Raw genomic sequence first — 14,304 nt, 5'->3', positions numbered from 1 at the left:
CACGCTGAATTGATGCATACGCCGACCTGAGTTGTCATCGCGACGCCGTTGAAGTTCGAGGGCGGGGCAGGCCTCTCCTTGATCCCGCCCGTTGATTGGCGGATTCATTCGTTGTGTTCCCACCCGACTGTGTCACTGCATAGGACGGCGGCGCGAAGAGTTGGATCCGTATGTAAACAAACCACAGACTGAGCAAGGAGCAACAAACATAACATGAGGTCAGTAAGCAATGACGATCAAATCATAGCCTGCCTAGTACAACTGTTCTACACCCAATAAGACCATTTGTAAGTGCTGGCAGTCAACATGACCCCGCCAACCAAAAAGAACCGTGTGCTCATCGTACTCATCTATTCCTTTCCGTCCGTGCAACTGAGCCATCCCAAACAATAAGACCGAAAACAGCCGACCAATGGTCGGCATAAGAGCTGGGTAGACGGGAAGGAGAATAAGAACTGAATCGCAGACAGCTCATGATCACCATGACCCGACCAAAACCTGGTATCGCCGTTCCCGCTATGCCATTAGAAGTCCCACCATCATACCAAGCTAAAACACCTGACACATCCTTCGGTATACGACTTCCCAGTCCACCACGTACCACTAGATCGCGGGTAGATGTTCCTGGGCGGCCGCTGCTGGCCCTACAGCATAGTACCGAAGGCGTCGCCCTCGAATGGAATCGGCTTGCGCGGGGTGCCTTCATCGGTAGCCGGTTTCCGGTGACGGAAGGTAAACCCAACAAACAGGCTCTTGCTCATCTCGTCCTCACGCTCGGCCATGCTCTCGAGCGCCTGCTGCTTCTCGTGCACTTCCTTATACTTGGCCATGTCCGCCTCGTTGCTGAAGTCGTCGAAGTAGCCCGCGTCCGTCTCCGAGTCCAGCTCGGGGACAAACGGGGGCTTGGTCTCCCGCAGCACTGCCCAATCCACCTCGGCAAAATACTGATGGTTGTAGATATCCTTGATGTTCGAGAATCTCCTAGACCTCGAGTTGATACAACTACGGTCATCAACACTCTGCGTCAAACGTCAATGTCAATGGGAGGAAGGCGTGGCAACTTACGTTGTGATGAAGTTCCAAGTTCGGTTGCTGAGGAAGTAGCTCGGGTCTTCCCACACGGGCCGCTTCAGAACGTCCCGCCAATGGTTCAGGTTCCTCCATGTCTCATCCGGGGTTGCTCCTGCAAACGGAGGGAAACCCGTCAGGGCCTCGAAGAGCATGCAGCCGAGACTCCAGTAATCAACCGTGTAATCGTACTCCTCGCCCCTCAGCACCTCCGGGGCCATGTAGTCCGGCGAACCCACAATCGACTTAGCGTAGTTTACGTCCTTCTCCCGCATGGTGCGGTATCCCTCTCGGCGTTCCGCAACCGTCCGCTGATCCATCGGCTTGCCGAATGGCACCGTTGTCTCGGACGCTTTCTCCAGGCGGATCCTCATCGACTCAATCTTAGCGGGAGCCAGGAATCCAGCCGCCAGGCCAAAGTCGGTGAGCTTGACGTGGCCGGTTGAGTCAACCAGGAAATTTTCGGGCTTGAGGTCACGATGAATGTAGCCAAGCTGATGGAGAGCGTCGACGGCGCAGAACATCTCGGCGATGTAGAAGCGCGCGTGCCGATTGGACAGCACGCCGGTGTTGTTGAGCAGAGTGCGGAAGTCACCTCCCGGTACATACTCCATGGCAAGATAGATATTCTTGTCGTCCTGGAATGAGTACAGCAGGCGGACCAGCCACTCGCTCTTGGCCGTCGTCAGGATGTCTCGTTCCGTCAAGACGTGCCGAACTTCGTCAAGCTTGAACAGCAGCTTCTTGCTCATGACCTTCAACGCGCACACCTCCTTGGTATCCTTTTTCTGGGCTAGGAAGACCTGGCCGTAGCCGCCTTGGCCGACCTGCGTGAGGATCTGGAAATCGGCGTGCCGCAGCCTCACCCGCCTCTTGCGGAGATTGGCGCGCTCTCGGCCGGTGTACTTTGACCACATCTGATTATATGTCTCCTCGTCCGTCTCGGGAGGCGGTGGATACTCCGCCTTGAAGGCACTGAGACGATTTTGCCTTGCCCCAACATAGGTAAGGAGATCAAAGTAGTAATCCAGGAAATCTATCAAAGAATGAGCGTTGCACTAGGAGGCATACCACACTCTCTGGTCGACGACTTACAGAGTTGGGTAACATTGACCAGCCGCTTGACGTTGGGCTTCTGCAGTAGCTCACGTTCTTCCGCGCTGAGGCCTCGCGTCGTGTTGAATCGCTTGACCGTTGGCGACGGCCGCTCCCTAGGTTGATACAACTCTTGGCGCGAAATGGCGGCATGGCTGGGTTGGTAAGTCGGCTCGGTGAATGGGTCCCTCGGAAGCGTTGGTGGAGTGTTTTCCTGGCCCTGATTCCTCACTGGGCTGCCGGTACGCGCAGCCCCCTTGCGAAGAATGCTGTCGTCCACCGTCGCGGGGCCCTCCTCGAAATTCTTGAGGTTGCTCTTGCCGGGCGATAACGGCGCGACCACGCTCTGTGGCCTGCTAAGCTTTACCGGAGTGTCGAACGCACTGGGCGGTTTCAGGTTCATGCCCTGGAAAGCGACAGGGAGCTCATTGGCGCCGGGAGGGACTGTCTTCTTGCTGGGGCTGCCTTGTGGAGTGGTGGCAGGGGTGATGAAGTTGTGTCGAGCTGGAGTGGAGGGGCGCACGTCGGTCTTATCCTGCTTCCCGCCAGGGAATAGATTGGCCATGAAGCTCGCCATGGTGCCCGAGCGATCTGCGAGGAAAAAGAAAATGGGATGCGCTTGTTCCTGCTCGTGCCAATCCTCCGCCTGTTGCAGGCCGATGGGAAGGTTAGTTGCGAAAAGAGGGATCACCAACGGGATACCTTAGAATGTTGATGATGATGCAAGTTCAGTCTCTGACCATCTGCAGGCGAAGAGACGCGCCGGCGATAGAGGGGTGCTTAAAATGAGTATGGTGCCGCGCCGCGGGTGTCTTGCTGCTTGCAGTGATTGGCGGGGTAAAGACGTCAACATGCAAGGTTGCCGGGGAAGCAGCCCAGCTGAGTTGTGGGGCTCGGCCTGTGCTGCGACGAAACACGGGAGCCAGCGGGCTTGCATGGAACGAGACCGCTTGAGGCTTGGCTTGGTGACCAGGGCCACCAGGCAGCTTGAGTGGCATCTGAAGGCAAGCGCGATTCTAATTTCTGGCAGGTGCCGAGGGGACACAAGACAAGATTTCCAGCAAGCTTCCGACCTCATCACATACGTGTACTAGAGCTCAACTTTAGTCGAATTCGAATTCGCGCCAACAACCACCCTTTCACCGCTTCATCCAAGGCTTTTCATATTGCCGCGTGTAGTCGGCCACGATGCCTAAAGAACGGAACTACAACCCGGTGCAAGCCCAGCGCAAGGCTGAAAAAGCAAAGGCCATCAAAAGGGTACGTCCCGCCGAGATGCGGCCCATTAATGTCGTGCCTAGATCTAAACTCGTGCTGACTGTGTACGCATGTAGGCAAGGCGGAGCAGCAAGCCCGAAGGAACGAGAAGCTCGCCAGACGCAATCCCGCCAAAATACAGCAGCAAATTGACGACCTTAAGGCGATAAAACAGGGCGGGGGGAAGCTCACTTCTCACGAGGAACAAGCGCTGGAGGCTCTCGAGAAGGACCTGAAGGCGGTATTGAAAGCAAGAGAGGCGCTAGGCGATAAGGCACCGCAGTTCGGACGCGGCCCACCGAGACAAGGCCAGAGGGGCGAAGGCGTGTTGGGCAAGAGGCGGCGCGATGCCGAAGATGCATCGAGCAGCGATAGCGACGTTCCCGAGGACGTGAAGAGCATACCCATGCCACGAGACACACCTCCGCCGATTCCAAAGGAGATCCTCGACCAGTGGTATGCAAAGCGGAGAGCGAAGAGAAATGCGGACAGAGCGCCGGGAAGCGTAGAAGGAGAACCAGAAAAGCCTGCTGCCCCCGTCGTCGAATCCAAGACGGTTTACGAGGCCAAGCCCATTGTCAGAGACCTGCGGAAGGAAGCCGTGAGTGCGTTTGTGCCAACGGCGGTCCGGATGAAGATCGAAAAGAGCAAGGGGCGGGCCGGTCTTCTAGAGCCAGAGGAAGCCGACAAGTTAGAGAAGGACGGTTATCTGCGGGCACCGGAGGCGACCACTTTGCAAGCACAGCCAAACCATATGCCTTCTCAGGAGGGCGGCCCGCGCCAAGTGACCATGGAAGAGGTTGAAGACGAAGGTTGAGCCGATCCCGTCTAAGCGGGCTGCCAGAATCAGAGAAAATGTGTCATGCCTATATAGTTCCCCACTGCATAGTTCCCACGATGCAGATGCTGCATCTCACCCGTTGCTGCTTATGGGATTCTTGGATGTGTTCTCAATATTTTGAGCACTTCAAATTGACAGAAGGCGGTGGTAAAGCCGATGGCTCAGCGTGTTGAGCCTTCCCCTGCTGAGGCGCAGTAGTAAGGCACCATCCGAGCTTACTGCCTCTTCAGGGAAGCCGCCGGTCGCTACCACTTACCTAGCCTCACGGCAGGATCGACGGATTACCTACCTTAGGTAGTCAAGCTCCATCAGGCCGACGAAGTCAAATCCGTTTCTCCATTTCAGATTTCGGAGTCAAGGATGGGGCGTGGTTTGGTGTAGGGGCACTGCACGAGGTGTGCCATTCCTGTACGGGATCGCATGATTGGTGCCCGGCCTTCCTGCTGGTTGCTTCCTCACGGCAACTACTAATTAGGTTAAGGCAAGGTAGTCTGAAAAAGTAGGTTGCCTTGCTGCGTAGGTTAGAAGTGATGGCATTGAAAGTTATGAATTCTGACATTCAAGGTACAATACCTAGGTAGTGGCTCCCTTACCTACTATATGTGCGAAGATGCCTTTGCTTACTTAGTGCTGCTTGTAAGGTACTAGCAGTCTAAATAACTACATTCTCAATGCCAGCGTCGCATAAAAACACCTGCCAAGCTTCACGATGCCCGTGTTCTAGACCTTCCCGATTCAGCAAAAAAGCTCGTACCTGTTGGCAGTATGGACCATGTGCATACTACTGACCCCTGCTGGCCGGGAAGGATGGCAAAAACGCGGCGTGAGACGTTCGTAAAAAAACCTACGGGGGCGCTTGCCTGTCCGACACACCCCGTCTCCTTGATTAATTGCCATGTGCTCCAGCGCTTACACTGCTGAGAGCAATCGGCGGCTGCCACCGCGCCGTTCTTACTCTAGTCGCTCTCTTGCATTGTGCGCCGTCTGTCGTTCTTGATCAACCTTTCGGAACCTCGCCTCGTTCAATTTGTCATCGCTCGGTCGGGCCGCATGGGAGATTTGCGCCATCGCGCAAGGCTGTCCGTTTTTCGCATGTTTGTGGGTGGGGGGCCCGCCAGTAAGCAAGTCGGGAGGCCTTGAGATGCTCAAGCTCAAGCGCAGCACCGTGTCCGTAGGGACAAAACGGCGAGATAGCAACAGCGACTACAAGATGATGAATCTTACCGTCACGCCCGTATCGGGCGTGTTCGGGGAAACCGATGCCGATGCCGGGTCGGATGACAAGTCGGACACCTCCTCAGCCGCCTCAACACCGAGCGCCAGCGGCGGCGTCCCGCTGCTGGCAGGCAGATCTGGACCGGCACCCGTCTCCGACGGCGAATACTATCCCGAGGGCGGTTTCCGCGGCTGGCTCGTCGTGCTCGGGTGCTGGCTCGGGCTGTTCGCCTCGCTCGGCTTCATGCAGATTCTGGCTACGTTCCAGGCCTACCTCACCACCACCACTCCGCCCATCCGCATCGGGCCCCGTGCCCTTGGCGCCGCCATCTTCGCCTACGCCTCGCTCAGTCTTCTGCTGGGCATCTACGTCGGCCCGCTCTTCGACATCTACGGTCCCCGCCGGCTCGTCCTGGGCGGCACCGCGTGTCTCGTCGTGAGCCTGCTGGTCGCGAGCGTCAGCACGACGCACTGGCATCTCTTCGCCGCCCTCGGCATCCTCAGCAGCCTGGGCAGCTCGCTCCTGTTCACCCCCGCAATCGCCGCCATCGGCCACTTCTTCAAGACCCGCCGCGGCCTCGCCACCGGCGTCGCCACAACCGCGGGCCCCGCGAGCGGCGTCATTTTCCCCTTGCTCGTCCAGGCGCTGTTCGTCCGGGTCGGCTGGGCGTGGGCCATGCGCGCGCTCGCCCTGGTCTGCCTCGCCATTACGGCCGCCGCCAGCTTCCTGATCCGCGCGCGCCTCCCCGGCGCCAAGGACGCCGTCCCGCACCCGCATGCCCGCATCTTCCGCACCGCCGGCTTCGCCCCGACCGTCGTCGCCGTCGTGCTGGCGCAGTTCGCTGCCTTCCTCCCACTGACGTACCTGTCCAGCTATGCGCTCGAGAAGGGCTTCACCCAGGCCTTCTCCTTCGACGTCGTCGCCATCCTGAACGCCAGCTCGGTCGTCGGCCGCCTCCTGGGCGGCTGGTGGGCCGACAGGATCGGGCCGTTCAACGCCAACGTGGTGACCTCGGCCGTCGCCGCCTTCGTGTGTCTCGTCCTCTGGCTCCCCGCGGGGGGCACCAAGCCGGGCATCGCCATCTTCGCCGTTGTGTTCGGCTGTGCGAGCGGGAGCAGTGTCAGCCTTGTGCCGGTGTCAGTTGGCCGGCTGTGCAGGACGCAGGAGTATGGGCGGTACTATGGCGCTTGCTACACCATTGCTTCGCTGCTGTCGTTGTTTGCCATCCCCATCGCTGGCAGGGTGGTCAGGGGGAACGGAGGTTCTTATTGGGGCCTGATTGTTACCACGGCCCTGCTCTACGTTGCTGCCGCCATCGCCCTCGGCGTTGCGAGGGCTTCGGTGGTTGGGCGTAGGATTTGGGTCGCGTTTTGAAGGGTTTTTTTGGGGGGGGGGGGGGGGGGGGGGGTGGTAGAACATTGAATCGTTGCCCAAGCTATCAAAGCACATTGTGTCGTGTGTATGGGCATGGGGGAAGACAGATTTTGCGGTTGTGGCCCCCTCTGGCTTCCCCAGTAATAAGCAGTAGTACCTCGGCTGGGCCATGCGGAAAACTGCGGGCTTGGGAAACAGCAGTGTTCCCTGGCCGATGAGGCCATGTTTCTCCGATATAGACGCCCGGCCCGGCCGGGCTGAGCGCAGCGCCGAAGCGCGCAAAAGCACGGCGCCTTGAATCGGGGAGCGCACAAAGACGAAGTAGACGCATTGATGACGGAGGACACCTCGTGTTCGCTGGCCGTACGGGGTATGCTTAATGTTTATAGATTGCTATTAGAAGTTCCGCGCCATGAAGCCTGGAACGAAGCCGATGGGACAAGATCGCGTCTCGTTTCCAAAGCCGACGGATCCCTTAAGCGGTTGAACTTTGGCAGCAATGACAGTGGGTGACATGTTTGTCTCGAACTTTATAAATTCTGTAGCGGGAAGATCCCTAACGGAAGTTTTTGAGAGTTTGGCTATAGGGCGCGTAGCTGTTCCTGGGTTTGGCTTCGTGCTCTGAGTGAGGCGTACACCGCGCGTGAAATCGCATAGGGGGAAGCAACGGGCCCACAAGGGTAGACCATTTTAGCAAAGAACGGCACTGCGAGATGTGAATAGGACAGGATGGCCAATGCTAATGTCTTTCTCTATATTAAGCCACCGACGCTGCCCTACGATAATTGTTCCAAGTTTGACGATGCCTTCCGAGTCCAGCGACGCAGAGCGGTTTCGTTCGATGAGTGTCCGTGCAGCACAGAATAAACGTGCTGATGAATAATGTTATTACCTATCGAACGCCCTGCTAGACCTCCTTTGGATACCGCCAGAGCTGCTTCCGCCTACGGATAGTCGTCCCTGGGTTCCGAACGAGCGCCGCTGGTGAGGCTGCCAGCGTCACTGGCAGATCGGCCCTCCGCTTCTGAATCGCTTCCCCCTATCCGCCCGACGCTGCCTGTCCCTGAAACCCTGCTGAGAGACGGGTAGATACCACCTGAGGGGATTTCAAGTCTTGCCATGAACTCGTTCCTAGCAGATACGTCATCGGCCTCGTGCCCCTGGCTCATTCGAGCTCTGACCATGTCCATTGCTTCTCGTAGCGTATCGCCAGTTTCATCGAGCGCCGCAAGGAACCGCGCGAGCTCTTTGCACAAGTCCCAGTCTTCCTCGTGTATCGCGCGGCTCAAAAGCCGCACGCTCTGCTCGCTCGCTGTTGCCAGTTCATCGAAGGTGTGGAGGATCAAGAGATAACCGCCTGCCGTCTTGAGGCTGCCGCGTTGGAGACTTTCCTCAAAGAGCTCCTGTGGCGGCGGTAGATAAGCAAACAGCGTTCGCCAGGACCTGACTTCCGTTTTGCGGGTGCACTGCACCACAATGTCGAGGTATTGTCGGAACGATGACAGAAGCGACAGCACACGCGGGAGGATGGCGTGCTCGGGGGCTGGGTTGGGGCTCGCATCAACCTCTTCGTCAAGGACGTGGTGCAGGAGAATCTCCAGAGCATGGGCAAAGTATTCCAAGTGCTCGTAATGTTGCGCCAACCGCAAGGCTTCGGCAGCTCTATTCGCCGTCAGGTAGAAGCGCAAGATGTCGGGTAGGAAGAGGTGAGTCTAGAGATGGTCTTTCTTTTAGTTCTCTTGACACCGCATACTGGTGTGTTCAGCCGGGACTCTTACCCTGATGGAGAAGCGGAAGAAGGAGAAGCCGATGTCGCGCCGCTGTATGAGATCGGGCTCTACGCCGAGCACTATAGCTTTGGGAAGAAGGACCGAAAGCGGATAGAAGTCGACAGGCGACGGAACCATGGGGGGCAAATTCCGCGAGATCCCACCCGATATGGCTTTCATCACGGGCTCCATGTCCGGCCAGACTTTCAGCTCGCTGCCATCAAAGAGCCAGAGCGACTCCTCCAGGCTCCCGCTTCCCACGCCATCCGCTGCTTGCATCAGACGTTGTGGCGCGGATTCTGCCGTACGTGGCTGGTCTCTCATGCTGAGATAGTACTCGACATTATGGGCGATGACACGCATATCGTACTTCAAGCCGCCCTCAGCCAGTGACGGTCGTAGGAGGACCAGCTTCCCGTCCACCAAAAAGAGCACAGACGCATGGGCTACGTCCTGGGATGGATCTCCTTCCAGTAGCTGGTGATCCGGTAGAATCCAGCTGAGACCTCTCACTCTTGCAGGCGACCGTACGATGCCGTGGAAGGCTATGTGACCCATTTCGATGAGCTTGATGGAGCCCGACATAGGAGCAAAAACGTAGTGGTAGAGGAGGTTATCGTAGGTGTAAACTAACAACGAGTCTTCGCCCGTCACCGTTATTAGGACAATCGGCGCCGCCATCTGTTGCGTATAAGCCACCGTGCCGCTGTCGAGAGCTGCCTCGCGCGAGTATAAGCGCAGCTCGAAGGACCTGTTCGCTTCCACGGCCGCTACCAGGACGTTCTGGTACCAACACATGCCGCCCCTGACCTGGAACTCGTTCTCCATGGCTTCGTTACCAAATGTCTTCCACCGGCCGCTGTTGACGCTGTAATGAGCCAAGCCCCTCTTGCCTGCGACGGCCACGTATCTGCCATCTGACGAAATGGCTGTACACCTGATGGGCCACTGGTTCAGGAGATAGACTGCGGGGATCCGGGATGTGTGCCAAAGCGACGGTTCGGCCGAGATGGACGTGAGGTCGGGCAAGTCGTAGCCTCTATATACCATCACGCTTGAGGTGCTCTGCAGGACTGTGCGGAACAGGTTGGCGGGATTGTAACAGCCGGTTACTGCGCTCCGGGCCATCTCCAGAAGCCATACTGCCTCGTGCGATCTGCTGGTGAGCAGGAGCTCACAGGAGCCGCCAACCCAGGCGGCATCAAGCACGCCCGAAAGCCACGCTTCTCCATTCGCAGACGAGACCGCATGATCAGCATGGAAAGTGTTACTCAGCGGCTTTCCGTAGACGCTCCAGGTTGCCCAACCGTTCTCGAAACCAGCGAACAGGCAGTAGCCGTCAGGGGAGTAGCTCAGAGTCGTGAGCTTACCGCACGTGGCAGCAGATGCCGGCAAGGTGTGGATATGAGAGGGAGGTATATTGCCAGAGTAGTCTCTTGCAGAGTACACATGGACGCTGCCGTCGGCACACCCGACCGCTATCAGTGAGAAGCGTGCGTTGACCACGGAGCGCACAGCGTAATCCTGGTTACTCTGGGGAGTGTGAAAGCAATAACCTCGGAATAACTTCTTGGGGTCAGCTGGCTCAGTAGAGCCGCTGTCGGTGTGACTAGGAGTCATTCGTTGCACGGCGTATGCCCTGCCATCGCTGGTAATCCATGTCGACAGGTTCATAGGTCTGTCGTGCGTCATCTCCTTGACTGTCACTTTTTTTCCTAGCCAGCCCATCCGGCTCAGCAGCTCTGTGCTTGTCTGGCTCCCCGAGCTGTCAGGCGCCCAGCGGATGCACTGCACAGCCGCGGGCCTGCGGGTGGCCACGACCAATTCGTCGTCGAGCGCCAATGCGCTTTCGATCCCGGCGTCCACCTTGATCACCATCCGGAAGCGGACGCTGACATCCTTCACCCCAGGCCCTTCACCTGGACCCCAAAGTATCTGGTCAGGGGCGGTATGGCCGGGATCCCCGGCATGGTTTTGGCGCCTCCGTTGGACATTGGTGTGGTTGACAAAGTGTGGCTGGTAGACCCGAGCTTCGGGGTCTGTGGCAACCGAGTATGTTATGAGATATCCCAAGCTCGTATGGACGACTAAGATTGCTGCATCTGGCCGGAGCAGCAAGTTGGTATTGGTGCCGTAGGTTTGGAGTGAAGTCGCAGAGCGGACGACAACAGCTAGGACGACAGTTGGCTGATAGCGGATTAGACAAAGACAACACGGCGAGGCTGTGATGATGGGACAGCCGCACCTTTGTTTGCCAGAGTGTCATAGATGTCTCCGTGATGACAGCAAAGATGTGGCCTCCCCGGGCGACGCGTAGAGCGAGGATGGGCTCGTGCAGTGGAATGTCTGGGGGTTCGGGTCGCGCGAAATACTCCGAGGTGCCTTCCTCCTCGGGATAGTCGTGTTCGACGGGTTTGATGCCGGGAGTCAGCGGGGTGATTGGTGTCACCGGTGTGAGGGGTGCTGTCGCGGGGCCGGGTGCTGGCGGAGGAAGCGGACCGTCTGGTGCGGCAGCGGAGCTCGGCGACAGCAGCGAATTCCTATCGGATTGGCCCTCGAAGCGTCCAGCAGAGATGGGGCCCGGAAGGCCATCATGGGAGACAACGCGCAATGAGCTCGGCTGAGGGGAGTTGCTTGTTGCATAGATTCGGGGAGTCCCGAGCGGCCAGTACATGGCTCTCGTGAAGCCGGTGCCTGCACTGCGGCCTCATGCGCCCATCGGCAACCTCGAGTGTCCCTAGTCCTCGGTCAATTCATGTCCGGGTTTCGTTCTCCGTAGATTGTTGGCAAGGCATGCGCATTGAACACCAATGAGGCAGCAGCAATGTCGGGTGGATGTATGAGTCGGGAGGGTATCGACAAGGTTAGGGTGCTTCTTGGTGTACTGCGGTAGGTGTGCTGTATCCGTAGGTAGGGAGCGGCAGATCCCGCCTCTCCTTGGCGGGGATCGGGCTACCGACCAAGTACGGATTAGGTACATCCATGCTTGGCCCACTCAAGCTTCAAATTGATGGATGCAGCCATTCAGTTCAGTGGACTGCTTCACTCATTCATCAACAATGCGGCCGTAACAATGGAACTTCGGATGCCCTGAATCGCCGTAATACCCAAATCTCCATTCTACTCAGTAAGCCGACTCATTGTCTGGTGGATGACGACCACTCCAACTTCATAAGCTACGGTTTTGTATTCTATTAGCATCTCTACGCATAGCTTCTTCAACCATCATCGCTCACGCCTTCGAACGCCACACGCGTTGCTTATCATCTCTTAACGTTATGCGGCTCCCAGACCGCTAACGCTTGAAGAGCGCATTCCATCTCCAACACCCGTTTCTCACCATGGCGCCGCCGGTCCGGTCCCGGTACAGCCGCATACCCAAAGAGAAGTTTTCGGTCTATTTTGGTCCTTTGAAAAGCTCGTCGTATAGCGAGTCACCTTCTGGTCGCGGGTTAGCATCTCATCAGAGGTACGATTAGGCAGACTCGCACCGGGGAGGAGGTCCTGGCTCACAGTCCGTGTTAGTCTGCGCTCTATCGCCTGGAATCCTCTAGGCAGCCTTGTTGCAACAGGATCTTCCGACAAAACCCTCCGTGTTTGTAGGTTTCCGGGTCTCTTCTTCCCGCCCACGCGTTCAGTACCTCTCGGGTGCGGTACCGCAGTGTTCCGAGCATCCAGTTGCTCGTTTCCGCTCACCGGCTGACCGCTGTATTGTGCAGGGAACCCCGAGAAGCCAAGCGTGAAATTCTCGACGGAACTCAAGGGCCACTTAGCCGGAATCGAGAAGGTAGCTTTCAACCCCGTCAAGGATGCAGAGCTCTGCAGCGTCAGCAGTGACGGAGTAGTCAAGCTCTGGGACGTAAGAACAAAGGCGTGCGTCAACGAAGTCAAAGGGCTCGGCAGTGCCCACACGCTCGCCTGGGCACCTGATGGCTCCTCGCTGCTCGTGGGAAACAGGGTGCGTTGACAGAGCCGCGGCAATCCGAGTGTGGACGACATACTGACTTGACCCGGGTTGCAGCGCGGTGAGCTTTTCCAACTATCGCCAACCAAGTCTGCCCCGATCTCCTCTCACCAGCTATTGGGCGACAGTAATCAGATGGCTTTCTGCTGGAGTGGAGATAAAGTCTTCATTCCAACCAGCGAGGGCAAGATCCGAATCCTGACGTATCCCGAGCTTGAGCCTGTCCTGCACGTCAACCACGCCGTCAAGCCGGGAGAGTCGACAGAGTTCATGCTTAAGGGGCACACAGCCTCGTGCCTCACCGTGGAACTCGCGCCCACGGGGAGATATCTCGCAACCGGAGGTGCCGATTCCATCATAGCCCTGTTTGATACCAAGGATTGGATATGCCAGCGAACCGTCTCCCGCATGGTCGGGCCTGTGAAGAGCATCAGTGAGGCACCTCCCTCCCGGACTGGAGCAATAAGCTTAAGTTAACGCTGATCTAATTATAGGTTTTACCTTTGACGGCAGCTACGTGGTTGGCGGGTGCGAGGAAGGTGAGCCGATAGGCCTATCGTCTGAAACTAGTGCGGACTACTTACATACCCCTTTATTTAGGCCCTGGCTTGGAAGTTACCCATACCGAAACCGGCGAGCATGTTCACACGTTCAAGACGGCTGGGCCCTGCGAGGCAGTCGCCTGGGCTCCCACGAGATATTGTCTCGCGTACAGCGACCTTGGCGTGCTCCGCATCATTGATGCGGACAGAAAGTGAGCTGCAGGCTCACGGAATTATCAACATTAAGTCGCCTTCTATCAGGCCAGAGTTCTCGATGCGTAGCGCCAAACCAGAACCTGGAAGGTCGTTTTGAATACCATGCAAGGCCACCAAAAAAGCTTCATGCTGCGAATCACATGGTCGACGGCATCCGAGGACCTCGGTGCAGCTGGCGAGTTAACTAGGTCCCGCGCCCTTGTTGATCTCGAGCCGCTTCATCAGAGTAGCCATGATTGGCGACTCTCTCAATATGCGACTGGAGACCGTGAGATTTTTGGGCAGGGCGTTTCCATACCAGCCGTTATCAGCACGGGGTAACTTCACTCCGACTTGACCCTCTATGGCACCCATTTTACGCGGAACCCGCCAAAGATTGTCGATAGATGTGGCTATGCGGCTCTTCCCGCGAGCAAGAAGACGGAAATACGTCCCGCTGGCGGCAAGATCCACGTGGGATCAGTTAATTCTGGAAATGACTTCGAAGCAGGAAGAGGATGGGCCACTACATACGGACTTACAATACCTGTAATTCTGTATGCATGTGGGACTTGGAGATGGTTGGGGGTTGGGTATTTGTATTGTACATACTACAAAACAGTGATTAGGACCTTGAACATGGGACACTCAAGCTGTTCGTAGCATCATACTTTCTTTCCTCGGTACCACTTCCACAGGTTGATGAGTCCTGAACGCAATTATGAACATGCAGCTTCCAGGTTCGAGTTTGTGCAACACTGGAGCCAGCCGAGTCCAAGAATGCGGAAGGGCGTGGGTCCATCTTGAGCTTTGCTATTAATAATCCCCGCTAGCAAGGGCATTATCTGCACCTTCGTTACAACCTTGAACGTGAGAGTGTTGCGTACCCTTCGCCGCCTGAAGACATCTTTAGGTAAAATGGACGCGGAACTCTGAAATCCATCCACAGTGCGACGCACAAGGTTATCATCAGATGGTAGAAC

At 57.1% G+C, this 14,304-nt stretch overlaps 5 protein-coding genes across 5 annotated transcripts; 3 read left to right on the top strand and 2 right to left on the bottom strand.

Annotated features, from left to right (window-relative positions):
* Positions 1–533: 533 nt before the first annotated feature.
* B0T15DRAFT_71665 (kinase-like domain-containing protein) lies at positions 534–2,998 on the bottom strand. The gene is made up of 3 exons (XM_062871239.1): positions 2,164–2,998; positions 1,066–2,104; positions 534–1,002 (listed from the first exon to the last, which is right to left on the bottom strand). The coding sequence occupies exons 1-3, from the start codon at positions 2,738–2,740 to the stop codon at positions 645–647; spliced, it is 1,974 nt and encodes a 657-aa protein (XP_062727118.1). The 5' UTR covers positions 2,741–2,998; the 3' UTR covers positions 534–644.
* A 353-nt stretch (positions 2,999–3,351) lies between these two features.
* B0T15DRAFT_507908 (WW domain binding protein 11-domain-containing protein) lies at positions 3,352–4,237 on the top strand (the record flags this gene model as incomplete). Its single annotated transcript, XM_062867678.1, has 2 exons — positions 3,352–3,423; positions 3,503–4,237. 2 exons carry the CDS (start codon positions 3,352–3,354, stop codon positions 4,235–4,237), a joined length of 807 nt encoding a protein of 268 aa, XP_062727117.1.
* An 803-nt stretch (positions 4,238–5,040) lies between these two features.
* B0T15DRAFT_521103 (major facilitator superfamily domain-containing protein) lies at positions 5,041–6,862 on the top strand. The gene has a single exon (XM_062868546.1). The coding sequence runs from the start codon at positions 5,403–5,405 to the stop codon at positions 6,849–6,851; it is 1,449 nt and encodes a 482-aa protein (XP_062727116.1). The 5' UTR covers positions 5,041–5,402; the 3' UTR covers positions 6,852–6,862.
* Positions 6,863–7,578: 716 nt separating this feature from the next.
* On the bottom strand, positions 7,579–11,548 carry B0T15DRAFT_521101 (RIC1-domain-containing protein). Its single transcript, XM_062868545.1, has 3 exons — positions 10,866–11,548; positions 8,630–10,807; positions 7,579–8,563 (listed from the first exon to the last, which is right to left on the bottom strand). The coding sequence occupies exons 1-3, from the start codon at positions 11,292–11,294 to the stop codon at positions 7,796–7,798; spliced, it is 3,375 nt and encodes a 1,124-aa protein (XP_062727115.1). The 5' UTR covers positions 11,295–11,548; the 3' UTR covers positions 7,579–7,795.
* A 62-nt stretch (positions 11,549–11,610) lies between these two features.
* Positions 11,611–13,805, top strand: B0T15DRAFT_548761 (WD40-repeat-containing domain protein). The gene is made up of 6 exons (XM_062870202.1): positions 11,611–12,089; positions 12,146–12,219; positions 12,340–12,578; positions 12,642–13,017; positions 13,079–13,123; positions 13,185–13,805. The coding sequence occupies exons 1-6, from the start codon at positions 11,962–11,964 to the stop codon at positions 13,340–13,342; spliced, it is 1,020 nt and encodes a 339-aa protein (XP_062727114.1). The 5' UTR covers positions 11,611–11,961; the 3' UTR covers positions 13,343–13,805.
* Positions 13,806–14,304: the final 499 nt, after the last annotated feature.

Source organism: Chaetomium strumarium (genome assembly GCF_033439665.1).
Source record: "Chaetomium strumarium strain CBS 333.67 chromosome Unknown B0T15scaffold_1, whole genome shotgun sequence".
Taxonomy (NCBI): domain Eukaryota; kingdom Fungi; phylum Ascomycota; class Sordariomycetes; order Sordariales; family Chaetomiaceae; genus Chaetomium; species Chaetomium strumarium.
This window is presented reverse-complemented; position numbering and strand designations above follow the sequence as displayed.

What these genes read in the sequence shown, in the direction of transcription:
- B0T15DRAFT_71665 (XM_062871239.1), bottom strand. Translation starts at nt 2,740, where the DNA reads ATGGCGAGCTTCATGGCCAATCTATTCCCTGGCGGGAAGCAGGATAAG. An exon ending in GGTCAATGTTACCCAACTCT is followed by an intron (nt 2,105 to 2,163) that starts GTAAGTCGTCGA and finishes ATTCTTTGATAG; the next exon opens with ATTTCCTGGATTACTACTTT. An exon ending in ACTTGGAACTTCATCACAAC is followed by an intron (nt 1,003 to 1,065) that starts GTAAGTTGCCAC and finishes TGATGACCGTAG; the next exon opens with TTGTATCAACTCGAGGTCTA.
- B0T15DRAFT_521103 (XM_062868546.1), top strand. Translation starts at nt 5,403, where the DNA reads ATGCTCAAGCTCAAGCGCAGCACCGTGTCCGTAGGGACAAAACGGCGA.
- B0T15DRAFT_521101 (XM_062868545.1), bottom strand. Translation starts at nt 11,294, where the DNA reads ATGTACTGGCCGCTCGGGACTCCCCGAATCTATGCAACAAGCAACTCC. An exon ending in TGACACTCTGGCAAACAAAG is followed by an intron (nt 10,808 to 10,865) that starts GTGCGGCTGTCC and finishes ATCCGCTATCAG; the next exon opens with CCAACTGTCGTCCTAGCTGT. An exon ending in TCTTCCGCTTCTCCATCAGG is followed by an intron (nt 8,564 to 8,629) that starts GTAAGAGTCCCG and finishes GACCATCTCTAG; the next exon opens with ACTCACCTCTTCCTACCCGA.
- B0T15DRAFT_548761 (XM_062870202.1), top strand. Translation starts at nt 11,962, where the DNA reads ATGGCGCCGCCGGTCCGGTCCCGGTACAGCCGCATACCCAAAGAGAAG. An exon ending in GGGTTAGCATCTCATCAGAG is followed by an intron (nt 12,090 to 12,145) that starts GTACGATTAGGC and finishes AGTCCGTGTTAG; the next exon opens with TCTGCGCTCTATCGCCTGGA. An exon ending in CGACAAAACCCTCCGTGTTT is followed by an intron (nt 12,220 to 12,339) that starts GTAGGTTTCCGG and finishes TGTATTGTGCAG; the next exon opens with GGAACCCCGAGAAGCCAAGC.